General features: G+C 39.5%; 1 protein-coding gene across 1 annotated transcript in view; it reads left to right on the top strand.

The window, feature by feature from the left end:
- LOC141349805 (deoxynucleoside triphosphate triphosphohydrolase SAMHD1-like) overlaps positions 1–27,622 on the top strand; it is a 143,979-nt gene that overhangs the window by 101,623 nt on the left and 14,734 nt on the right. Inside the window, exons 12-15 of the mRNA XM_073853972.1 lie at positions 12,973–13,100; positions 16,223–16,279; positions 27,234–27,323; positions 27,418–27,522. Coding sequence (XP_073710073.1) covers positions 12,973–13,100; positions 16,223–16,279; positions 27,234–27,323; positions 27,418–27,522 — 380 coding nt within the window. The remainder of the gene's footprint in view (positions 1–12,972; positions 13,101–16,222; positions 16,280–27,233; positions 27,324–27,417; positions 27,523–27,622) is intronic.

Below are 27,622 nucleotides of genomic sequence, written 5' to 3'. Positions count from 1 at the left end.
CAATTGCAAGCCTTAGAAACACGTTAATGATAAACTTACCCTAATAAATTGCATATTAATCCGCAAATCGCATGCGAGCCGAACCGCGGATCCGTCACAGCACTACCCAAAGCTTCAGATGAATGCCACAGCAGCGGCTGCCTGCAGGTGCAGTCGACATGTATGTTCGTGGCCCCGCGCGCGGAGCAGATACGTCACGTGTTACGTCATGGGCAGGTTGTAGGTAACGGAGGGAGCTATGACAGCGAGCTCATCAGACGTTTCCTAAAAATAAACATTGTTCACGAGTCGTGCGGCTCGAGTCCGAGTCGAGTCTGAAGTCTTTGAGGGTCGAGTCTCAAGTCGAGTCTGAAGTCACTGTGTGTGCGACTTAAGTCGCACTCGAGTCCGAGTCTCAAACTCGAGTCCCCATCTCTGCTGCGTAGACCCATCACTAAATTCAACTGAGCGCATGGTGACATTAAACAATTGACGCATCATGCAAATGAGCAGTTAAAGCCCGATCGCGCATTTTGTATTTTTGTTTTTAAAGGGCTCGCTGGCCCTTAGTGCCCCATTGCCTGGTGCCCCAGGGTCTGAACTTTACTTCTGGTTTCTGTTTGTTTAATGGTCTGACTAGCTGCTAAACTGAACTCTTAAACAAATACCTCTTCGAAAATAACAAATGTTTCAATACGGTTCACTTCGCATTGCGTCAGTTGCTGACACTATGGAAGAATCTCCTGTTTACTCCGCGATTGAAACCTATTGGTTAACGTCTGTAGAAAATACAGACCAATGACGTTTGAGCCCAAGCGGGACGTGACACACATCCTTATATAAGTCCGGGATCAAGCGTCAAGAGCTCATTAATTTTCTCCTTCAGCGCGAACCTCTCGCTGCTCCGAAGAAGAAGAAGCCTTGCTCGCCGTTGACACAAGCCCTGCAGCGAAATCCATGCCTAGCGCTTTCCCCTGCCATTTTCCGGCTGAGAACCGAAGATAACAGAATCCAGGTCTAGCGTCTTCCCCTGCCACTTTCCGTCTGAGAACCGAAGATAGCCTTCGCTTGCCGTGGTACGAGCCCTGTGCAGCGGACACATGCCTGACGAGGTCTCCCCTGCGGCCGCCAGGTAAGATCAATATTTTTAAAAGAGCAGGCACTGTTGTAATAGCGTCCAGCACAGCGGCTCGAGTGAGCCTCTCTGCTATGAATTTCCTCCGAGCGCGTCGCTGGTCTGGGTCCTCCCACGCCAAGACCGCTCTCATATGCACGGTTGTTCTATCTATGTTTCGTGCTCCCCCTGCTGTTCCTCTCTCGCTGAGATGAGCAAGCAGCGAGGCATGAGACTAAGATGGATGCATAGACAAGCATACATGGGCTATCGCCCACAACGCAATCGTTCATGCTTTACACTCACAGTCAGTGGTGAGATCTCTGGCACGTTCCTATGAATTCCCTCCGAGTGCATCGCCGGGTGATGACCGCTCATATGATGCATGGCTGTTCTATCTGTGTTACATGCTCCCCTCTGCTGTTCCTCTCTTGTTGAGATGAACAAGCGGCCGAGCCTTAGAACCAAGATAGATGCATAGGACAAGCAAACACGGGCGGGTCCGGCCCCTGCTCTCTGTCATAGCACAGCCACTCGTGCTCTACGCTCGCGGAGTCCCTCATTCCTTCCCCCACAGTGGCGAGGTCTCTTAGCGGCTTCTTAGAGTTAGCATGCGGTCTAATGGCTCCTTGCCTCTAGTGCAGCTGTCTAGTGTTCAGCGATTACAGAGCTTCATGTCCCTCCCCCCCTGGAGCGGCGCGATCTCATTCGTCTGCTCGATAGGGAGAACACACCGCTATTGGAGCACTAAGAACACTTATTATAAGAGCCTAACCGGCCTGAGTCTGTCTCACTTCGGTACTGTGTTGTCTGCCCTGCCCTGTCATTTCTCTCTGGCTTAGACGGAATCAAGAGGCAGAACGAATTTGTTTGATAATATGCTGAGGCCCAAACACCTCCCTTTATTCAGTCCCATCCTATATCAGTGCACTGAATATTGGTACATTTCTTATATACCCCGGTTTTTCTGCCCTTTTAATAAAGGCCAAAACCGCGGGCCTCAGGGCAGACTTCCTCTCTGCTTGATGGGTCCAATCTGACATCAAACCACCTAGACATACTGCTCTGCTCTGTGAGCTGCTCTGGTCACCGTCACTACAGAGGCTCGTGCACCTGAACGGCCAAGCTCTGGTCTTACTCGCAGCATAGCTGCGTCGACAAAGAACAGACTGTCTGGGAGAGGAAGGGTTAAGTCGCGCCTCGGCTGGACTGCCCTGAAATGTTTTTTGTGTGCTCTGTTTATCCAGAAACATACACATGTAATACTGTCGGTTATGCGACCTCACTGTAGTTGCGAATGGTATTGAATTCCTCTCTAAGAGCAATTTCCGTGCTTACTATACTGTGTATTGACACCCCACGGCTGTACGGTGTCTCTAAACACTTTTTTGCCTAACCGACAAGCAGTCAATATACGCACACACGGCCCGCCGTCCATAATTGTATCGACGCTCACCGTTAAACCCCGGTTTGGCGATCCATTCCCGCGACACCGGGCTGGATTCTAAACAATAATTCAGACTCTTTCTCGCTGAAATTCGCTCGCAGCCCACCTCAGTTTTTCTGCTAGGATACTAACGGTGCAAGCGAGCACGGTCTTACGGCTGTTATTTTTCTCTTCCTAGAGAGACGGCAGCCTCAGACTTTTTGATGGCTCCAAGTGTTTGAATCGCGCCCTCTCCGGACGGCCACTCAAAGGCTTACAGCCAAGCGGTTTATGACGTTTTTCGGCCATATAGCCGATTTATATCAGCGGATCCGAAGACCCTCACGCCTCCGCTCCGCTCAAATACTCTGAGAAATTAAGGGTAATATCAACCTCAAGTGAGCTTGCTACCCGCTACTCGTTATGACGCTCGGAAAGCGAGCTTAACACCAAAGCGCGCTCACAGTCAGACGCGCGGCATCTCGTTTAAGACGGGCTCACGTACCCCTCTAACGAGCCCCAGAAAGCTGAATATCGTGGCATTCTGTTCATAAGACCACTTCAGTTTGACTAAGCAAAGGTCCCGCCCTGAGCTGACGGCCGGGACGTTTATGCTTTGAGTTACACACGGCTGAATAAAGTGCTATCGTTACGAGCTCGCCCAGCATCTGCTTTGGGTTGGACACGCCTTGTGACGGCAATCAGCCTTTGACGCGTGGAACGCCTGTTTGTCTCATATCAAGCACCTTGTACTGTACATACAGTCCATTTAAGGGGGTGATTTTAGCACTGCAGCACTCTCGACCGTGTTATTGTGATAATGCGGTTGAGCAAACTACGGTGGTTTCATTATTCACAGAGCCAGGCTGAAATCTCACCCCCTGTACAAGCTGATGAGTCATCTCCTTATTAACTCATTGCATCGCTTTTATAAGCTATGTTCAATCAGAGTGATATGCATCTCGTGCTTAAACCACCAAGGTGCAGACATATTCCCTCGTTACAACGGGCGTGTGGAAATTGCATCCCTGAGACACGACCTACATGCCTTACGACACAGTGACACGAGCTGCTAGGACCCCTTTCGCGAGGCGTCCTTATGCAAAGTCTGATCTATCCCTGTCTGGTGACGGTGAAGAGTCTAAACCCCCGCGAATTGTGGTGTGGAACACTTTTCTCTTCACTATAGAGGCTCGTGCACGGGGCTCTCTCCCCCTACGCTAATATATATGTGGCGGCGATAACAGCGAACCACGCTTTTACGGCCGGCCATTCATTTAATTTACAAGCCTGTCATTTCTCAGGTGCGGATGGTGCCCGAGGCACAGGGCTATGGAACTGTCCATGGTCCTGAATGACAGATACGTCTGACATACATAAGACGATCAGCTGTTCGCCTGCTTAACAGATCACTCACTAGCGCACCTGGTTAGTGAGTTAGTAACAGGTTATTTATGGATCGTTGAAGTTATCACCTCCATAAACAAATGATGCTCACTCGTGATTAAACCTACTCCCATGTGTGGATTAGCTCTACCTCGGGCATAGTCTTAGAGGTTTCTCATTTTGACATTTGTGACACGGCCGGCTGGTTCTCGCCGTCCACATTGTAAATTTTACAGCTTCTACATCCCTGCCTTGTGTACTACTGGGGTTTGTTGCATTAAATGGTGCGCCCGTAAGCTCACCTGTATGCACGATATGGTCTTTAATTATATGCGTCCACCGTGCGCTTAGAGAAGCTCACCTATGCCGCTATAAGATTTCGGTATACACTAAAGATGCGCTTGGAGAAGCTCACCTGTATACACGGTTGTGTTATCCATTTGTGACACATACACACTGTTGTTGTTCATCTGTGTACGTTCACGGTGCGTTGGGTGCCCACCGTTACGTTCATCAATCATATCTGTACACATTCACGGCGCGTTCTGTGCACTGATTTATCTATATGCATTCACGGTGCACTGAAGGGTTCACCCGTGTGCGCACAATTTATTATCAAGACACATTTACGGCGCCCTTGGGAAGCTCACCGACCTGTGCACTATAATAATACCTACTGTATATGCATCCCCGATGCGCTCGAGGGCTCACCTGGGTTCACACTATTGTGGTATCCGTATAATCCCACACTACGAACCGTTCTGCTGCATATTATAGTCAGATCGGCCGTTCATGAGCTTCGCAGATCACTCACCAAGTATGCTGGTTACTAATAGTGGCTATTTAGATGGATCGTTGAAGCCACTGCACTGGCTCACGCCTTCCTCATGAGCTATGATGTTAGAGCCCACTCTGTGCGAAGTTGCATGGGCTTGGTTTACAGGAGTATCTATTCTTGATATCTGCAACGGCTGGTCTTCGCCGTCTACGTTTGTCAGATTTTACAGCTTAGACGTCCCTGCCCTACGAGCACAGGTTCTCTCGGCTTAACCATGCACGCATATTCATGCGTTTTATGTGTACATCGGGGTGCGCTCAGCGAGCTCACCAACGTGACTCTGGCTTACTTAATTCTTGCACACCCGCGGCGCGCTCTGTGATCTCGCCATCTTGTGCTATGTTATGTGCTTCCCTGTGCATTTAAAACCCCACTGTATGCGTGTTAACATTTTATATGGTGCTTACACTTTGCTTTAAAGCTGTAAATATGCTGGATATAGGGCCACATACAGTGTCTCTCCGGTAAGGCACTTCAGTCTGTTGTGTGTGCACGGCGTGATGGGATTACGTTCCCCCATAGCGTCAGCAACTGACGCAATGCGAAGTGAACTGGATCGAAAGGGAACGTTTAGGTTACTCACGTAACCCCGGTTCCCTGAGATAACGGGAACGAGCATTGCGTCTCTTGCCGTGCTACAAACATCTATGCAGTGAGTGTTATTCGGCTGCGCGCTTCAGTCAAATAATAGTGTGCTCTTGATGCTTGATCAGGACTTATATAAGGACGTGTGTCACGCCCCGTCCGGGCTCAAACATCATTGGTCTGTATGTGGAAGGGCAGTTAGATGCCTGTGATGTCATAAGCATCAGTTTTTCAGATTGGGCTGTTTTCTGGCTGACATTTCTAAAAGAGGAATTTCTATGAGACTGAGATATTTAGCATGTTTAGCACTTTTTGTATGTTTGTGAATGTGGGTAGACTACCATTATTCAACAAAGACAAAGTAAAAATGGTTTTTCATTCTCTGTACCCTTTAAATTCTTATCAATTCCCATCCCTAGTAATGTACTTGTTTATCTGCTTGTTATATAAATAAACTACGTTTATGTGTGTGTAAGAAAGACACTGTGTCTTAAGACACTCACTTAACTCTAAACTGATTACACATGAGATTAAAGGCGCTCTAAGCGAATTGAAGCGTTTTAGACCATAAAACATTTTTTGTTACATACCGGAAACATCTCCTCACTATCTGCTTGCTGCCTGTCCGCTGATCAAACTGTAAAAAAACGCGATCTCTGTAGGCAGCCCAGGCTTCTCAAACGGCAATATTAACAAGTGGCCAAACCTAGCATCACAAAACAAAACAAAGTATTCCAGCCAGTAAACGACAAAAAGGATTTGGGGGTGGGGATTGGGCGCGTTCATGAAAGCACGGAAGGGAGGGGGAGGAGTTAGCTACGCTCCGTCTGTTTGAAAACAGTTTCAAACGTCAACAATAACTAACGTATCGCAGATTCGCTTAGAGAGCCTTTAAATGAGTATTAAAAGTTAGTTTGACTACGAAAAAATGTTATCCAAACATAGCAGTGGGCGTTTACTTTCAAGTCGTCAAAGCGGCTGGCCCATCAAAACGGATAATTTCTCGAGCCAGCCTTAAAACCAGTGTACATAATGGCCTATTACTTATTGCTTTTGATGTTTTTGGATGTAAAAACCATGCGAACTTCATGAGTAGACCTCAGACAACAGTATAAAACAATAAAAATGACAGAGGAAGAGCACCTTTAAAATGTTAAACAAGTGGTTTTGGCATAATTTCTACACTCAAAAAATGGCTGAGTTATATTGGACAGAACACACTGCTGGGTTAAAATTGACCCAATGCTGAGTTGTTTTAACCTAGCTGCTGGGTTATTATACCCCATGGGTGCATATAACTTGATAAACATGTTTGATAACTGTAGTGCTTAAATGATTAGGGTAGGAAAAACACTTTATGACACTAGCTCACATTATTCTGAAAATTAGAGGGATGCGAAGGGACCAGGGACGGTGTTTGCGTATGGCAGGGTATGGCAGTTGCCATACCGTAGCATTCAAACAAAACAGCAAAAATGAACAGGCTATAATGATCCTCATCAAAGATAATTAAACATTTTTTTAGAAGAACATATTTTAACATTGGTACATTACTAATAGTGATCATTTCCACGTGTGTTTAACTTCATGCTCTACCACAGGAACCGATAGGTGGATGACAGTTTCTCGCGAGAGTGATTCAAACAGTGTTAATTTTGTTGACGAAGACGAAAAATATTCGTCAACGAACCTTTTTCACGGACGAAAACTAAAAAAATACTAAATAAAAGTCAGATATGATGACGAAGACTGTAACGAAATATAACTGACACTTTAGTCAACGAATAAAAATAAGACGAAAATGTTAGGGCGGGATGAATGGAGAAGAGATCCAATCAGAGCTACTCATTTTGTGGGACAAGTTCCAATCAGAGCAACGCTGCGTCCGAAACCGCCTACTACATACTATATAGTACGCGAAAAGCAGTAGGCGAGGCGAGTAGTATGTCCGAATACATAGTATTCAAAAAACAGTATGCGAAAAGTACCCGGATGACCTACTACTTCCGGTTAGATTTTGCAGTGTGCATACGATGGACGCTTCACTATCCCATGATGCCCCGGACGAGGAGTTATCCAATGAAGAAGAAGAGGCACGCGGCTGTTTTCGCGCTGAAATGACATGACGTGATGACGATGTATGTCACGTGATGTAGCAACATGGCGGATGTAGTACGTCCGAATCTCATTCATACTACCAGGATTCATACTATACAGTACCTACTGTTTTAATGCCAAGTAAGTAGGTACTTCATCTAAATCAGTACCTACTATACAGTATGCGGTTTCGGACGCAGCCCAAATCTTTGAGGGTAGGTTGATCTATGCAGCAGCAGGCAGCAGACGCATTTAAAAAACCCACGGCAAAGTTCGTTTTCACAACAGGTTGTTTACATTATATTTAGTTGTACAGTCTTAGTTACCCAGCTTTGGCTGATTTCAGTTGACTTCGCTCGTTAGCAACACGCTAACGTTTTGCGGTGCACCCGGTCCGAAGACATGTCTCATTAAATGTCAGAGCTAACTTGTAATCTGGTCACACTTCAAATATGACAAGACGACAGCCTGTAAAGACGACTCATCCAGAAATACATGCAAAGGTAAACATGCTCGCTAAGGTTATTTTATCAGATAAACCACTGTGTTTTCGCTAAACTTGGAATAACATTGAAACTAACAGAATACATACACCTCTGAACTGTATTGATTGTATTGGATTGTCTGAATTAATACTGAGTATAAATATTAAGTGTCCTCAAATTGAATGAAATGTGTAACGTTACTATTATAGTAGATGTTGTGATGTTACATGACTGGACAAAGTGCGTGCGTAAGTACGTGTGTGTGTCTCTGTCTGTGTGTCTCTGCGCGTGTGTATCTGTGTGTGCATGTCATTTAGGGAGAATGCATATCTTTTTCAGGGACCATGTATATTTTTTGGGTAGAGCAGGCCTTATGCTTATTTTAAGTTAGATTATTTTTTACTTATCTAACTCTGGGGGATACGGTGAATAAGCTAAATTCCCAAAATCTGGGCGTGTTTCTTTAAGTAAGTAATACTAAACATTCATTTAAACTAGTTTGGGTTAGTATACTAATATAACATAAACACCAAGAACATAATCTATGATGAGATTAGAAATAGTTGATTAAGACATTTCCCTTATACATTTATAAGTGAATACATGCATGACTAAATAGAAAGTTTCTTTGTCTGTCCCAAAATCTCCCACATTCTTTTGTGGTCGTAAAACTCGTAATCTTGATGTGTTGCTATAGTCACGAGAGATCTTTTCTGCTTTGAAGTGTTTGGGGGGTAGTGTTACGGCCTGCTTTTTGAGTGAGGGTCTGCACTTATATTTATGAAATATAAGAAGTTATTGTGTGTCTGATCTGGCTCAGTTGTTACAATTGTGTATGGGTATGTGTGTATTCTTAAGTGTATGTGTAATATTTTATGCACTGTGAAGCACTTGGTCAGCCGTGTGGCCGTTGTAAATGTGCTATATACAGTTTTGTTCAAAATAATAGCAGTACAATGTGACTAACCAGAATAATCAATGTTTTTAGTATATTTTTTATTGCTACGTGGCAAACAAGTAATCAGTAGGTTCAGTAGATTCTCAGAAAACAAACAAGACCCGGCATTCATGATGTGCGCGCTCTTGGGGCTGTGCAGTTGGGGTTTTAGTTGAGAGGGGTGTGTTAAAAAAATAGCAGTGTCTACCTTTGACTGTACAAACTCAAAACTATTTTGTACAAACATTTTTTTTTCTGGGATTTAGCAATCCTGTGAATCACTAAACTAATATTTAGTTGTATGACCACAGTTTTTTAAAACTGCTTGACATCTGTGTGGCATGGAGTCAACCAACTTGTGGCACCTCTCAGCTGTTATTCCACTCCATGATTCTTTAACAACATTCCACAATTCATTCACATTTCTTGGTTTTGCTTCAGAAACAGCATTTTTGATATCACCCCACAAGTTCTCAATTGGATTAAGGTCTGGAGATTGGGCTGGCCACTCCATAACATTAATTTTGTTGGTTTGGAACCAAGACTTTGCCCGTTTACTAGTGTATTTTGGGTCATTGTCTTGTTGAAAGAACCATTTCAAGGGCATGTCCTCTTCAGCATAGGGCAACATGACCTCTTCAAGTATTTTAACATATGCAAACTGATCCATGATCCCTGGTATGCGATAAATAGGCCCAACACCATAGTAGGAGAAACATGCCCATATCATGCTCCATGCTTCACTGTCTTCACTGTGTACTGTGGTTTGAATTCAGAGTTTGGGGGTCGTCTCAAAAACTGCCTGTGGCCCTTGGACCCAAAAAGAACAATTTTACTCTCATCAGTCCACAAAATGTTCCTCCATTTCTCTTTAGGCCAGTTGATGTGTTCTTTGGCAAATTGTAACCTCTTCTGCACATGCCTGTTTTTTTAACAGAGGGACTTTGCGGGGGATTCTTGAAAATAGATTAGCTTCACACAGACGTCTTCTAACTGTCACAGTACTTACAGGTAACTCCAGACTGTCTTTGATCATCCTGGAGGTGATCATTGGCTGAGCCTTTGCCATTCTGGTTATTCTTCTATCCATTTTGATGGTTGTCTTCCGTTTTCTTCCACGTCTCTCTGGTTTTGCTCTCCATTTTAAGGCATTGGAGATCATTTTAGCTGAACAGCCTATCATTTTTTGCACCTCTTTATAGGTTTTCCCCTCTCCAATCAACTTTTTAATCAAAGTACGCTGTTCTTCTGAACAATGTCTTGAACGACCCATTTTCCTCAGCTTTCAAATGCATGTTCAACAAGTGTTGGCTTCATCCTTAAATAGGGGCCACCTGATTCACACCTGTTTCTTCACAAAATTGATGACCTCAGTTATTGAATGCCACACTGCTATTTTTTTGAACACACCCCTTTCAACTAATTGCCCAATTGCACAGCCTTAAGAGCGTGCATATCATGAATGCTGGGTCTCATTTGTTTTCTGAGAATCTACTGAACCTACTGGTAACTTGATTGCCACGTAGCAATAAAAAATATACTAAAAACCTTGATTATTCTGGTTAGTCACATTGTACTGCTATTATTTTGAACAAGACTGTAAATAAAATGAACTTGAAGAGCTAATTTGGTACTGCACCTGCCTAAATACTCACACGACAGTACGGCACCTGCAAATACCTGCATGCCAAGTTCATTAGCATTTTAGAAGTTTCTCGAAGTAGATCCTAGTGTCCTAGAAGTATGGTCCTGCGAGACGCGTTCCTAATTCATCGATTACGACGTGACGTCTCCGTTCCCTTCCTTCAGGAACGAGGGTTTGTTGATTTTATCAAAACACCAAGTAAATTGACTAATTTTACAATCCAACTAGCATGTTATTTAGACAAAATAAAATCCTTTAACTCGCGTGAGGAAGCTGGTGTTTTTACTCACACTTTAGCTAGCAGCTGATTTTATTGCCCCACCTCTGTCTTATATTTTTAACCTTTCTCTTGTCTTAAATGAAATTCCACCTATATGGAAATCAGCTTTTGTCCTTCCCCTGTTCAAAGGTGGAGATCCCACACACCCAAATAATTACCGACCTATTTCCAAGCTGTCAGTCTTGGCCAAAGTCCTTGAAACATTTGTCAATAATCAATTGAAAGAATTCTTGTCTTTTAATAACATCCTGTCTGATTTTCAATCTGGCTTTAGAAAACAACATAGTACAACTACAGCAGCCTTAAAGGTTTTAAACGATTTTATTGAATCTGTTGATAATAAGAAACATTGTGCAGCTTTATTGATCGACCTATCAAAAGCATTTGATACTGTGGATCATACTTTACTGCTACAAAGACTTATGGATATTGGACTATCTAAACGTATAATCGGCTGGTTTAATAACTATCTTTCAAACAGAACTCAATGTGTACAGGCAGAAGGATTCATCTCAGGTTCGCTCAATGTTACTAAAGGAGTACCACAGAGGTCAGTCCTTGGACCACTTTTATTTACCATATATGTAAACAATATTGCTCAGAATGTTCATAATGTACAATGTCATTGCTATGCAGATGATACAGTTATTTATAGTTCAGCATCCACACCCAATCAGGCTCTTTCGGAGTTACAGCTTGCATTTGATATTGTTCAGCGTAATTTATTTGAATTAAAATTAGTTTTAAATGTTGATAAAACAAAGTTTATGTTGTTTTCTAAATCCAAACAAATCTCAAAGGATAATCTTCTGCCTATTACTATGTCTCAAGATTCAGAGATTGAGTTTGTGTCTCAGTATAGGTATCTGGGGATTTTAATCGATGACGCTCTCTCTTTTGGCCCTCATGTTGAACAATTGGTGAAAAGATTGAAAGTGAAATTAGAATTAAATCCTGTCTTTCCTTTGAGGCAAAAAAGAGGCTTGTTGAAGCGACTTTTATGTCTGTACTGGATTACGGTGATGTTATATATATGCATGCATCTTTACAGTGTTTACATGCTATTGATACTGTTTATCATGGTGCAGTGAGGTTTATAACAAATCTTAAAACCCCCACTCATCATTATGTGTTGTATACTCGGGCTGGCTGGTCTGCCCATCCGAAGACAAAAACACTGGCATGTTTTTATGTATAAATCTATCCTGGGTTTACTTCCGTATTATCTTTATACATATATTTGTAAAAAGTATGCTTGTAGCTATAGCCTCCGGTCACAAGAAATATTTTTACTCTCCGTTCCAGTGGTACGTACTGAATGTGGGAAAAGGGCATTTAAGTTTGCTGCTCCTTCTGCCTGGAATTGCTTGCAAAGTATTTTAAATCTGAGGACACTGGTTTCATTGGACAATTTTAAAAAACTTTTAAATGAATTGGAGAAAGAAACATTGGGCTGTAGATGTTTTAACTAGTTTTATATTGATAGTGGAATTTTGATGTATTTGCTTGTGTGTGTATATGTGTATGTATTGTTGATGTTTTTTGTTCATACTCAAATGTACTTGTATCTGTTATTCTTGGCCAGGACGCTCTTGCAAAAGAGATTTTTAATCTCAATGTGCTTTCTTTCCTGGTAAAATAAAGGTTTAATAAAAAAAAAAATAATTTGTTTCACATGTTTGCAGAGAATGGTTTACTAAAACAAAGATACTGAGTTGTTCTTTTTAAAAATGTCTAGGTTGATAGAAGCACTTGGGACCAAATTATAGCATTTAAACAATGAAACAATGATTTTTACGCTATGACCTCTTTTAAACACTGCTACAACAGCAAAAAAAAAAAAAAACAGACATTTAAACACAAGAGTCAAGGGCCCAATTAAAGCAAACATGGTTTGTTGCAATTGTACAAAAATTTTAACATTAATAGAGGGTGCATAATCAACATTCAAAAGTTTTTTTTTAACATTGATTCAAAGGTTGCTTACCAGTTCTAAGAACGTTCCCTGAAAGTTCCAAAAGTATGAAAAAACTTTATGCCAACATAAAAAGTGTCCAGTTTTTATGTTTTAAGAATGTTTCTTGGTTGTGTAAATGTTAGAGGATTGTTTCATTTTATTATTTGTCAAACGTTATTTTAATGTCATGTTTTAATGTTCTCAAATATTTTTTTCTTTTCTTTTTTGACACGTTTTTCACAGATCACATCTTTGATGAGATCCTGCACAATTCGAATGACTTGGATGGTGCCAGAGAAATTTTAGAAAACATTGTCTGGAGATGCCTCCCAAAGTTTGTGGGAGAGGCTAGACTGGAAGTTGAAAAGATATTATACTTATTTACTTACTCTGCAAATAAAAGACTGGCTTTTTGTAAACGTTAACTGCATATAGACATGGTTTTTTTAAGTAAATAACTATTGTGATGCATTTCACACTGCTGGAGTCCCACTCACAGGTGTTAAAAACTGAGACTGAAAGATTGTTGAATCTACACATTATAGTGTTCAGTTAAGTTCATTCTACAAGAGGTGACTGATCCACTGAGCATGTCAAAAAGACATCTTTTCAACGTCTCATGAAGAGTCTGAATGAATTTTTATGACGTTTTTATTACATTTTCTGAACATCTGATATTGATGTCGACTTATAAAAGGAACTTCATTGATAATTAACTGCATGGATATTTCAACATTTGAGAAGTTCAGATGCAAAACCCTTTAAGTGTGTCTGACATGTTTTCTTGTAAATGAGCGTTTTATTAGACTATTATGTGTAGTTTCAGTAATTTAACATTAATGGCAATAATTGAACTGTCTTTTTTCACCAATGTCATTTCATTGTTAGAATAAAAAGTCTTTAGTCTTTAGTCCTCTTAAGTGCATGCAAGCTTTTGTGGCAAATCGTACACTTCTAAAAACATGCACTTCTATGGGTTAGGGTGTTTCTCAAACGCGGGGGACGTGTCCTAGGAAGGCTGCATACAGGGGCGTCGCTAGAATCCTTTTATTGGGCACGTCCCCCAGTTTACTGTAAATCTTTTGTGCCCCAGTGTAAATTTCAAGTAAAATTTTTAGCAGTTATCTAGTGTATTTATTTACATAGATAATCGTGGCAAAAACTGATCTATATGCAATATAGTTATGTTTGTTACTGTGCAATGTAGGTTTTTTAATGCAATGTAGTTATCCAATTCATGCTTGTAAAAGCGACGCAGAATTCGCCCTGACACATGCACGCAAAACTTCATGCCCCCGTGTCTCTGCGTTCAGCCGCATACAAAAGTTTTTTCCAACTTAAAAAAACACACATGAATATAAACCATTATCATTGAAGAAGAAGATGGAGAGAAATAAATAAATAAATAAATTAAAATTTAAATAATAATAATAAAAGGGAAAAGCAACATCAAAGTAACAATAAGCAGATTTACCATAGGTCACTAAAAGGAAAAGAAAAATTAGATACTTAAAAATTAGGTGGATAACCACACTAAATAATCAGTGGTAGTAGAAAACAAAGTTAGAAAATGCATCCACTCACTTGGGTTACATGAATAGGAAAACTCTTCATCAAGATAGTTCACACATCAATCCATAGCTTACTGATATAAGGCTTTCAGACATTATAAAACTGATCTGGTTGATCATTAACAAAACATGTTAAATATTCCAATGGGATTAGTTCCATTAAAATCTTGTGCCATCCATATATATCTAGAGTCTTATCACTTATCCATCCCAATATTATCCAAAACCAACTCCTTATCAAAGATTTTACTAATTTCAAATACAATCTTGGTCCAGTATATTTGTAACTGATTACATGACCAAATACTGTACAGTAAGTGAGGGAGCCAACTTGTGTTTTAATTTGTGCCCGCAGCATGGGGTCAAACTGTTCATACCATTCAGGCTTTCTAGTTTAATCTAACAGGGCTGAAAAATGATGACTTAAATGAAGTGAGCACTACAAACACAAGCCTTTGTATTGTCCCAAGTGACTTGTCATAAATGAGTAAAAAATGAACAAATAAATAAATAAATAAGTAAACTACTGCCCAGCCCCTTGATACTATCATCTATTGGCGATCTCACAGGCTGACGATAGGACGATCTCAAAATGGGGCATATCGCCCAACACTACTGCATACCGTTTGCTTCGCCCCTGGCCCCCACTTGTCTTACCTCACTAAACACAAACGTGTGGGCGGGGCTACTAAAGTAGTTGCCATTCATTGAAGGTGGTGTTTAAAATCTCTACAACGTCATACATTGACATATTCCTGGACCAACTGTTTGGCCTGTGCCAAAGCAGAGCTTTATGTCTAGCAACGCCCCTGGCTGTATATATGAGAAAATAATTTCGTGGTGGTGTTTAAGTTGACACAACTTTCAGTTTCTGAATTTTTTCATTCAACTTCATTCAAAAACGTTTTATCATCTCAACTATACAACAACATTTTTATTCCCAAAATGTTTTTATTCATCCCAAAAAACAAAACAAAAAAAAAATAGGGTACTGGTTCACATCTATATTTTATAACCTGAGCCAATATAAAAAAAACAACTTGCCCTAAACAATATTTTCTACATTTATGAAAATTACCTGGCAAAAAGTATATTTTTCTTGTTGAAGAAAGTCCATTAAAAAGATTCATTTACCAACAAACATTCTTAAAACATTAAAAACTGCACTAGAATTTACAGAACATTCAAAAATAATGTTTTATAAAAGTTTTAAAATGATAGAATGTAACATTCCACTTACATTCACACAACCAACAAACATTCTAAAAACATTAACAAAACTGGACTAGAATTACAATTAATGGACTTTCTTCAACTAGAAAAATATTTGTGTTTCATAGACGTAGAAAATATTGTTGTGATTATATGTGAACCATTACCCTAATTGTTTTTACATATATAATTATAATTTCTTTAATGAATTAAAAAATTGTAGATGAGAAAGTAAAACTTTTTTTAAGTTGAATGAAAAAAATTCAGAAACTGTAAGTGGGATCAACTTTAGAAAAAATAAGTTGAAACAGCAACAACACAAAACATTTTTTACAGTGTAAGGCTGCCTTCATTTCGTGTCATTCATTCAGACTCTTTTGAAGGATACATGACGTGTCTCAAATCACCCATAATTCTTTGCACACCTTTCAAAAACTTTTGATTCTAGTTTTTAATGTTTAGAAGGACATAGGGGTTAAGGAATAACAAGGTCTAGGATGCATTCTCACGTTTGAGAAATACCCAAAGTAAATAATTGCAAAATTACTAAAATGCAACTGGAAATATGGCAAATGATAAATAATAATGTAAGAAGAAAACATTATTGCATTGTTCTTCGTTATTTGTTCATCAAATTTAGAATAAATATTTTACTTGATTTGGTGTAAATGTAATCACTGGCTATATACCTTGTTAAAATTCTTTAGATAAAAGAGCTGATGAAATTGAGGAAGAAAACAGATGAAGAAAGTAAGACAAAGTATAAGGTAGGTACCTGACTCCCTTTTGTTGAATGATCCCCAGAAAGCATGAGAGCAGATTGTTATTTTTTCAATGTTAATTACATTGAATCAATAACACTTTTGCATGCTTCATTGAAAAATTTTGACCACCATTATTCTGATCCGTGTTTGCTTTAGTTTACTTTTAGGGCTCTTGACTAATTTTTTTTCCTTTTCCATTGCTTGTATGTGTTTATGTAAGAATACATGTGCGCTGATAAAAAAAAATAGATGTTGATCAAAGTTAATTTGTGTTTGACTGCTTTTGTGACATGTCACAAGACTTTTTTCAGATGTAAAATAAATCTTTGGTGTCCCCAAAGTACAAATGCAAAGTTTTAGTGCAAAATACCATATAGATAATTTATAGCATTCTGATCTCATCTATAGAGGCATTGTTATAATTTTCACTTTTGTTTTTGGTTTAACTGTCAAAATGCGATAAACAAGAGTTGTCTTGAGAGGACTGTAAAACAATGTAATAAAATAATAGGAAACAGATTTCTATGGCCCAGTTATATCGCAGACAGGTTTTGGAAAAGTCCAGAGCATATTATCAGATGATTCCCACCCGTATAATGAGTTTGACCTTCTACCGTCTGGTATTCAATATAGAATTATTATTAATAAAACAATTCAGTTCAAATATTCGTTTGACGCCTCAGCTGTAAAGCTTTTAGATATAAGGTATTTTTTGTTATTGTGTGCATGTGGTGTTTTATGTTCTATTTGATATGCCTGTACGCTGCAACAATATTGCCTTCGGGAAATAAATACAGTTGAACTGAACTGAACAGTGTCCTTATCGTCCTATCTAGCTTTTGGATTCCCTGATGTAAGATGTGACTGACTGCATTCAGCGCAGCATAGATCAATTGGCGCATAACATCAGTGTAACGTGAGAGCAATTGCTGCTTAAGCTTTTGAAAGGCTCTCGCAGGACTTCGATGTCATCGGCAGCACACTATGGCAAAGATGTCCCAGACTTAATAGATGGTGGTTTTCTGACTTTTGTTTTGAGTTATTAATATTCAGTGTTTTTTGTGCATGTTGTTATTTTAAATAATCATTTTCTTGAACAACATCATTGTTGATACTCATTGCGAGAGGCACTTTTAATTAATTTAAAAACGCAGCCCTGGATGCTGCTCAAATCCCAGTCACGCCACAGAGCGCCACTCATATACTAGTTTAACATTAAATAACATTTGTCTAGGGCTGGGCGATATGGCAAAAATGTGATCTCGGAAAAAAAATCCATATTGGCCGATAACGATATACGATTTCGATATAAGATGCTAATGCTTCAAGCTTAAAAAGAGTATGCCATCATGACTGAAGCCACAAAAATAAGAGGGTTCATTAAAAAAAATTTTAATCTGCTCCTCGTCTGTTTTTTTAGATAGCCAAACCACCTCCATATAACAGAATTTGTGCTACCTTTTTTGTCCACAATTTCATCATCTTTGGATAATTATGTATTACATATAGGCCGATGTATTTTAGCAGTCACTACAACAATGCTACTGACAAGCAACCAAATCTTTAATTTTTCCACTTAATCATAAGACTATATTCATCTTGTTTTACTTTTCAGGCATCTGTATTAGATGTAAATATATTAGTTATAAAATTGTCTGTCAACATGATTTAACAATAGCAATAAATACAAATAATGCACTGCACTAAATGTGCAGCTGCGAAATTTATTCAGTTAATACTAATATTAGTGAGGAGTTTTCATTTTTTTGTGTGTAATGGACATTTCTGACACAGAAAGCAGCAGGCTACTGTCACTTTAAGACCCAAGACAGCTTTAAGACTGCACTGTTTCAATATAGGCTATTGATAAACATACAGCTGTTTATTTTCACTTAAACTAGAAAGAAAACATAGTTTAGTGATCACTGTATCAGAGGAGCAACATATATGAGCTATACACGCTGGTAAACAGATATCAAGCGCGTCGCATTGTCGAAACACAGTGTCACACGCTCGCGTGCACACCAAAGCTTTTACGCTCACGGCCGGCGCATGTTTTCAATGGAAACTCCAGCGTTTTTCAAATTATGGTAGCTAGCGGGTTTTTTCAGCGCTGAGCGCCAAGAGTTCAAAAATATTAAACTTTGAGTGAAAAACTCCGCTCGTCAATGTCAGTTCTCGCACGGCCGTCCAAATACAGTGGAGAAGGGGCGGGACATTACCACAACCAGCCGGCTCACAGCTGAAGTATCAGCGCTACCAAAGCGCTTGGTTGAAAAACAGCTGACATTCAGCGTCCTCAAGGCGTTTTAGCCGCGTTTAAAAGTTTTGGTGTGTCCAGCCTCATAATGCAACCTGCTTGTGCTTTAATAAGGCGCTTGTCATTGTTTGCGATCCATGACGAGAAACGCATTACACAAAAGTACTGATCAATCCATATAGAGTAAAAATGTCCGGGGCTTATAATCGTTATCGTTTTAAATTTTATCACGATTCGATGTGATATCGTTTATCGGCACAGCCCTAAATTTGTCCCCAATCGGTAAATATTACACTGTAAAAAAAATCCGTAGAAATTGCAGCTGAGTTGCCGGTAATTTACCGTAGATTTAAATTTATGTTATTTACTGGCAACATTTTGTTCAAAGTTAAATGAACATTTAACATTTACAAGTCTTTGTCTTTACAGAGTAAAACTAAAAAACAGCATCAAGCAAAACATTCTGGGAAACAAAATCTGAAGCAAAAAACAGAAAAAGGTTGATGATGATTTCTGTTTCCCAGAATGCTTTGCATGAGGCTGTTATTGTATAGTTTTATTCTGTAAAGATAAAGACTTGTTAATATTTAAAATTTATTTAACTTTGAACAAACTCTTGCAAGTAAATAACATAAATGTAAATCTACGGTAAATTACCGGCAACCCAGCTGCAATAACATTGAAATTTTTACGGACTTTTTTTACAGTGTAAATATAGGCTGCTAACACACATTTTGCATATGGAAAAAGACTCTGTAACCTTGCGCTATTGAATGCGAACGTCTAGTGTGGGAAAAGTTACCTGGGAGTCGATGCGAGGTGTTTGTCTACGCATACAGGCACATTGTTCAGTAATAAAATTATATAAAATGAACAAAAATTTAATGTTTTACACACATTTCACATAGTACATATTGTAAGTGTAAATATAAAATGAACACTTACAGTACCAGGATTTTTGAGGAGTTTCTGAGGTGTTTGTTGTCCACAAAAGGCACAGTTTCTGTGCTGCTGGCAACCCATTTTCATGAAATGAATTTAAATTGCACACAGTTGAAAAGTTGTGCAATACATACGCCAACTTCCAGTTTTGAGTGCATATGATATGCCAGTCCTTCCCATTCACTTATCACTTCTCATTTTTTAAACCATTGTTGTTTGTGTTTGGGGTTAGATTTGGGATTTACTTTAGAATGTGATTTAAAGCAACACTTTGTTGTTTCCATGTAAAAATGACTTACAGCTCCCCCATGTGGTTGAAAAGCGCAACAGTGCCTGGTATCAGACACTCTTCTGCAGGCAGGGGGAGGGGCGGGGCTGTGTGCTCTACACTCCACCTCCACTTTCAGAGTGTGCTTGTAGCAGCTAGGAGGCTGCTCAGGTTGCAGCAACAGTACAATTTGTCCAATTAAAAGTTGTTCTATCACTGAAATAATTTTATAGACATTATTTAAAGGTAAAAAACTACGTAGTGTTGCTTTAATATATAGGTTTCTTTTAGGGCTGGTCCGAATACCATTTTTTGAGCTTCGAAGCTTTAGTAGAAATCACACTTCGGAAGGAGGGGCTGAACATATTTCTCTCTCTAATAAAGGCAGGAATCTCTGTGTCTGTCTGTTTGCAGTTTTATTATGTGGCGGGTGTTTTGCTGCAGACCCAAGAGAGTGTTGTGTCTCATTTTTGTGCAATATGGACATGTGACACGTTCAGAATTAATAAAATTTTTATTAAACTACAGAACAGCACGAGCCAGAAGTGGGGTGCCTCACGCGTGCTCCGAGAACAGACACTGCATAAGTTAGGACTTTTAAGAGCAATACTTTTAATAAGGTAGCCTAAGATTTTTTTGAACAAACAAACACTCCCACATCACAAATTAGCAGCACAGTAATCACTGACAATGTATAGGGTAGGCTATTTAAATTAAGAACAACCAAATAAACTAGATAGGTACCTTTCCTGAAGAAAATGTTAAGTGGTGCTTGCCATGGCAAATTTCGGGGGACAAAATCTTCTAAGAACATTGCTAGGGTTCTGCATATGGTTGCTAGGGAAAAAATGGCATCCACTGGTGATTACACTTCGAGCCACGAGTCAAACTGTCCAACCCCGTGTCTCCATGATGTCCTGATGCAGAGATATAAGGCTTTGTTTATTCGGTTGCTAGGGTATTGTATTAGGTTGCTAGAGAAAAAATGGCATCCACTAGTGATTAGACTTCAAATAACGAGTCAAACGGTCCAATCCCTGTGTCTCTACGATGTTGTGATGCGGAGATATAAGGCTTTGCTTATTCTGTTGCTAGGGTGTTCCTATTTTGTTGTTATGGGCGTGGCTTAATACCTCTTGGCATCCACTAGTGATTACACTCTGACTCACAAGTCAAATGGTCCAACTCCTGTGTCTCTACGATGTTCTGATGTGGAGATATAAGGCTTTGTTTATTTGGTTGCTAGGGTGCTCACATTTGGTTGCTAGGGGCGTGGCTTGGGAATGGCCAATGATGTGGCCAGTGATTACACTCCGAGTCACAAGTAAAACGGTTCAACCCCTGTGTATCTACGATGTTCTGATGCCGAGATATAACTGTTTGAATTTTATGTTGCTAGGGTGCTCAAAAGTGGTTGCTAGGGGCGTGGTTTAATACCTATGTAAGGATCCTGAGAGACTGATTGGATACCTGAGTAAAATGAGCCCACCTGCATGTCTCTATGACACTGTGGTGCAAAAGATATCCATCTGGGAATTTTATAATGGCAGTCTATGGGATATGCTGCTAGGGTGCCGAAAATGGTTGCTAGGGGCATGGCTTAATAGCTCTGGGATGATCCTTTGAGACTGATTGGATGCTTGAGTAAAATGTGCTCACCCCCTTGTCTCTACGACACTGTAAAGCGAAGATATCCCATCCTGAATGTTTTTATTCCCTTATATGGGCGTGTTCCCTGCCCCATTATACTGTAAGCAATGGGGACAATCTAGAGCCCAATGTGATTTATGTTCTTACAGAGCCTACCACCCTCTTTAAATGTTGCAACCTTCATGTTTCTACAAAATCCACGAGTGCAGCTATGGCCTGTCAAAGTTTGGCGCAATGTTAAGTCAATGGGATTTTTCGGGTGTTTTTTCGCCCCTCTTTGAGAAATCCTGCACCCGATCGCTTATAAAAGTCATAGCACACCATTCCTCAATAAACTGGTCGATTTCAGCCCTCATTCATGGGTCTACGTCAAACGGTGCGGGACAAGTTTCGGGACAAAATTTTCTCCAGAAGTAAGAAAAATAATAAGGATGAGCAATAATAATTGTGATGATTTGCATAAATGCAAGCACTAGGGATGTAACGGTTAACCGTGCAAATGTGCGTTTTCTCAGTGAATGCATTCGAATGAATTACGGTGAAATCCCGGCACATCCAAACGTGATATCGCAAGAGTAGAACGAGAGATGAGAACAGAAAGCATGCAGTGTATGTAGCAGAACTATCAACGCTTGCATTGGTGCTCTGGTGCAGAGAATTTCCGCGAACTTCCCAGGTCCCAGGAACTTCCCCTTCCTAAAGAGTCATATACAGAAAATGTAACCGCATTGGATGCTTACTTTACTCCAAGGAAAAATTTTGTGCTGGAGAGACACAAATTCAGATTGAGATCTCAATTACAAGATGAAATGATTGACACATTTGGCAATACGGAACTGGCCAAATCCTGTGAGTTCGGCGCTTTAGAACGTGATATGATACGAGACCAACTTGTAGAGAAATGTGCACATAAACGATTAAGAGACAAACTGCTACAAGAAGAAGGGCTTACATTGGAAAGAGCATTAACTGTTGCTTGAATCTTTGAATCAGCCTAAGCAGAGTCTAAAGTGTTTTCAGAAAACAATGTCAAAGAAAAAGACAGTAATGTTTATTACACAAAAGGTGCAAAAGTATTCAACACTAAAATGAAACAGCAAAATACTGGCAGAGCTATTAAGCCAGTCATCGAGATAAGCTAGGATGCACACACCCCAGGGATTTAAGCACTGTTTAGCTCCATACACACAAAGTTAAGGTAACCAAGGAAAAACTACCAAGCATAATCTCAAGGTTCAAGAGTCCAACTAAAACAAACACTGTTCACCACAATGTTTATTTTAAATAAAACAAAACATCAACATCCAAACCTAATGGGCCCTATCATACACCCAGCGCAAAGCAGCGCAATGCGCGTCGCATGTGTATTTTTCAACCCGGCGCAATTATCAATTTCACGTTAAGCGCCACGTTGTTTAAATAGCAAATGCATTTGTGCCCAATGTTGTGCCCATGGTTCGAAAACTAGGTGTGTTCAGGCGCATTGTTGGCACGTTGCTATTTTGAAGAAACTAAAATAGACTACACCATTGACCAACTAAAACCATGCCTAAAGTTTAAAGTCAATGGCGTAATATTGTTTTTGTTATTTAATGAGCGCGTTAGAAATATGCGCCTATAAACAGGATGACAATGCGGGTTTGCTTATCACATACATGGATGCGCAGCAGCACAAAAACGCTTTTAACTCATTCCCCGCCATTGACGAGTTATCTCTTCAATTATGAGTTAATATTTAACTAATAAATATGCCTTTCTGGACGAATTTCAAAGTGAAAGTGTAATACCGCTTTTATCCACTGGATGGCGCCAAACTCGAATTTATCAAAAACAGAAGTTAAAAAGATTTAATGATTTATTTTAACTGCCTTTATGTTTAATAGTCATTCTGAGTCTGATATCTAACATAAATTCCTTTACAAAAATGCAATTTTTTAAGCTTTTTGCTCAAAATGTTGTATTTTTGAAGAGAAATATCCATATTTCAGTGGTTAAATTAAGTAGAAAAAGTAAATGTATAATGAAACGTTTTTTCCCCATTTTGTTTGTTTGTTTGTTTGTTTGTTTGTTTGTTTATTGTTTGTTTGAAAGCAAAGGGTGTGTTCTTTAATTTGATATAATTTGTATGTTTATATATTTATAGAAGATAATTTTTCCTGCAAGGAATTTTGTGAAACTTTTGTTAAAATCACAAAAATGCAGGTGGGCAACTTTTCTCAAAAAGGCTGGCGGTGAATGAGTTAAATATGAAAAATTAAAGGATTAAAATGTAAAAGATTATTATTGAGTCTCTTGGACATAAATGAGGACCGAATATGAGATGTTAGAAGGCGTAAAGAGCTGCTTCACCTGTACCCTAGTAAGCTTAAAACAAATGCATTTATTTTTTTACATTTTTTTGAATGATACCCCACAGATTTATTGTATATAATATCTCAGTACCTGTGGATATGGTGAGAGGAGAAACATTTTAAAGCAATGCTTTAAAAAATGGCACTGTCTTAGTGCTGAAAGCTATTCGCACATTGGTAAATTCTTTGTCTCTTGTTTGTTACCAATACAGTATTTTTAGAGTACAAACCTTTTTTGCATATTTGCAAGAATGAAAATAGCTTGTACCTACAAGGCTTGTTCACATTGGCTTGGTTTTGTCAACTTAAAACTAATTCTGTAACCCTGAGTTTGTTTAACCATTTTCATGGTACAGGCCCCAAGTGTTTTATACATGGAGACATCTAAAATGTTCTGGGAAGGAGGCTGAGGACTGGGGTTGGGGACCACTGCTGTACAACATCATGTGTGGGTGCTCGAATAGTTAAGCACTTGCATCTTGTTCTGACAATTGTTTAGAAGTTATATTTATCATCAAAGTTTAGAAAATTACTTCCGCAAGCAAGCTGTAATTGTAGGTTTGTTGTACTTTTTAACATGTTGTAAGATGGAGTCATATATACGCACAGCAGTTTAATATTACATTATCCAGAAAAAGATCAAAATCAAAATTTTGAGAGAATTTAGTTAATATGATACATAATTACCCAGAAGGTGTTCACCATTAATTACTCAATCATCACTTCACTATCTCATTTAGTTCCACACAATGAGTAAGTGGTACTTTTTGAACACTAGTCTTTTTAACACCCATTTGGGTGTGGATTATACAGTATATACCCCAAGCAGGAATTTTTCTGTGTATATTTTACATTTTTTATTGTTATGTAAATTAATAGATAAAATGTTAAAGACTGTTATTCCTAGTCGTACAACTCGAGGCCCATCATAAAAATGGTTCTTCAGGGTAACAAATTGACAAAACTAAACCAATACGATCAGGCATTGTTGGTATCAACTTATCACTTTTCTTTCAATTCAGGCTTTGATCTTAAACTTATGACTAGTCCACAAGCGCTATCACACATAAAAGTGATGTTTCCCAGTAATTCATTTTCAAAAATTAAGCAACTGTAGTTCACAATAATGTATTGCTGGCACAAAATTGCCTGCTGCTTTCAAAGCAAGAGAGAATTATTAGAGAAAATTTGATGATACATGATGAGGTCTGTGTTGACGCGCAAGTTAAACAAATACATTAATCAATGATGTAATAAGATGTATGCTACAATGTCACGTTGTGACCAACGTATTGAGAATGCGCCTCGCGGGTATAAAACGGCTGCAGGTGTGATACCAAATCAGCTGTTTTCACTTCGAAAGCCAGCATACTGTTACTAAGAAGCTCTGTCTATCTGCTCAGGGAAAGTTCACTGCATGCTGAAGTTGGTTGCCATAAAGGCACCTCAGCACAGACTCACTGTTTTTTACCATCTCTACTTCTATTAAGTTTGGGTGTGCGTGTTGCCCTCCCCTGTGTGCTTCGTCAGTAGAGGTGCCGAGAGAGATAGCTGGGTCGTGTTATATGATGCCTCCAGTATCCGTCGGCTCTCCCGTAAAGGATTCGTTGTCTGTCACAGCATAGTAGGGGGGTCTGTCATTCCCTGACGCTGGCGCGTATCCGCTCCCACCTTCGGGACAGGTAGCACACCCTGCAGTCAAATCAGAGATGACAGCTATGCTCGCCCGGGCGGTTAGTGGTCGGCTTGGAGTGGACTCAACCTCCCCCACCCAAACCATCCTGCCTTGACAATTGGTTTCTTGGAGCTGCTCGTGCAGCATCGCAGCACTCACATACAGTACCTTTCTTTCCCGAGGTGCATGAGGAGCTGAATAGGTACTGGGTGGCGCTTTTACCTCTCATAATTGGTCTTTTTAGCCCTTACCCCTCACCTTTTTCGATCATGGAACCACTAAAGGGTATGGTGATGTCCCTACAGTGGAGCGGTTGGTGTCCAGCCACCAGCATTAATGGCGCCTACCTATCCGGCATGCATGGGAGGCAGCCTTTGCACGTTTCTGCAGGTTCATCAGACCAAGGCTCTGATGGAACTACACGAGAGAGGTCACGACTCAGCTGTCTTTTCAGGCCTTCGTGCAGCTAACGACCTGGAACCCCGTGCCATACAGTTACCAGTTCTTGGTTTTAATTGTAATAACCACAATTTTGCCATGGTCTTACACTGTAAAAAAGTTTTAATGGTGCTGTTGTTTTAACTTATTAACTTGCATTTTCTGAATTTTACGGTCTAACACGGTCTCACACCCATGGCGTCAATATTTGACGGCGCTTGACCATGCGTCAATGTGTTGGCGCGGAGGGTGTACCTTTCGCGTCATTTTTTGACGAACTGGGGACTTCAATACTATTAGGTACGCGAAATTAAACAGTTGTCGCCTGGCATTGGGGTTAGGGAAAGGTTTGGGTAGGGATGTCATTCTGTAATTCTAACCCTAAACCGACGCGAAAATGGTAGAAAATGGTAAGAAAATAGGAAAGAGAATGCAACGGACTTAGTAGTGTTGCAGTCCCCAGTTCGTCAAAAAATGACGCGAAAAGTATACCCTCCGCGTCAACATATTGACGCATGGTCAAGTGTCGTCAAATATTGACGCCATGGGGTGAGACTGGGTTGTACGGTCTCATCTACAGACAAATAATATTTTCCTTCATCTAAATAAAAAATAGGGTAATGGTAAATTAAAAAATTGCCCTAAACAATGTTTTCTACGTTTATTACAACCTGGCACAATTAAACAAGTCATTAAAAAGAACGTAAATAAACAAAACATGTCAGTGCAGATGTTAATATGATGCCGATATGTCATTATTCTGATTGAATAGTATTTGATATGAAAGTTAGTTAACACTTTTATTTGGTGGTTTTTACATGAAGCCAGGAGGCTCAGATTGTTAGAAATGTAAGTGCCATGGAAAGGACTGAAAGCCCTATAATGTTTCGTTTAATGTCTGTGAGATATGCACACTATGCCCCTGAAAGCATTAGATACTAACCACCACTGTGATTATTACATTATTGGCTTTGATTTGGTTTTAAACAATACATTGTAGCAGCCAGAGAAAAAGCTAGCTCATAGTCAAGAGTCCAACTACAACAATCACTGATCACCATAATGGTGACTTTAAATAAAAACAAAACCAACATCTAAACCTAATAAGTGAATAGTGTTTTCTACCGCAATATTTTAAAGCCCAAATATTTTGTGGTACCAAAAACCAAGGATTGGCTCAAACTAATCCTTAACCTGGCTGGTAAACTAAACTGGCTTGATGGTATAGGCCCAACCAGTTGGTCCAACCAACACCAGATGTTTTAAAAGGAATATTGGCATAACATTATGTAATATAAATAATGCCTTTAAAGTGCCAAGCAATATAATGAGACAATGATTCAAAAGATAACATGCTCTTAAAATATCTTTAGGGACAACTGAAGAAATGGGGAGAGGAAATCATCAACATACACAACGAGACAAACCAAATCCGACTGGTTGCTGATGACTTGGAAATTTGTGTAAAAACTTTAATATTAAATTATAAATATTAAAGAAATTAGTCAATTTTCATAGTTTAACTTTCTACTGCATTTAAATTCACATATAATTCAGGTGTTTACCATGGGCTTTGGTGAAGTGGGCAAAAACCCTATTGATAAGGTCTACTTCTACAGCAAAAAAGACCTTGACACAGCCTTCAAGATGCCAAAGTATGAAGTATGTCATCTCATATTATCAGAATCTCCTAATCAACAATTCCTGTTTAATTGAATTAGTACTAACATATTCATATAGAAAATGAATTATTTATTATTAA

The sequence above is a fragment of the Misgurnus anguillicaudatus genome, chromosome 15 (genome assembly GCF_027580225.2).
Source record: "Misgurnus anguillicaudatus chromosome 15, ASM2758022v2, whole genome shotgun sequence".
NCBI lineage: Eukaryota > Metazoa > Chordata > Actinopteri > Cypriniformes > Cobitidae > Misgurnus > Misgurnus anguillicaudatus.
This window is presented reverse-complemented; position numbering and strand designations above follow the sequence as displayed.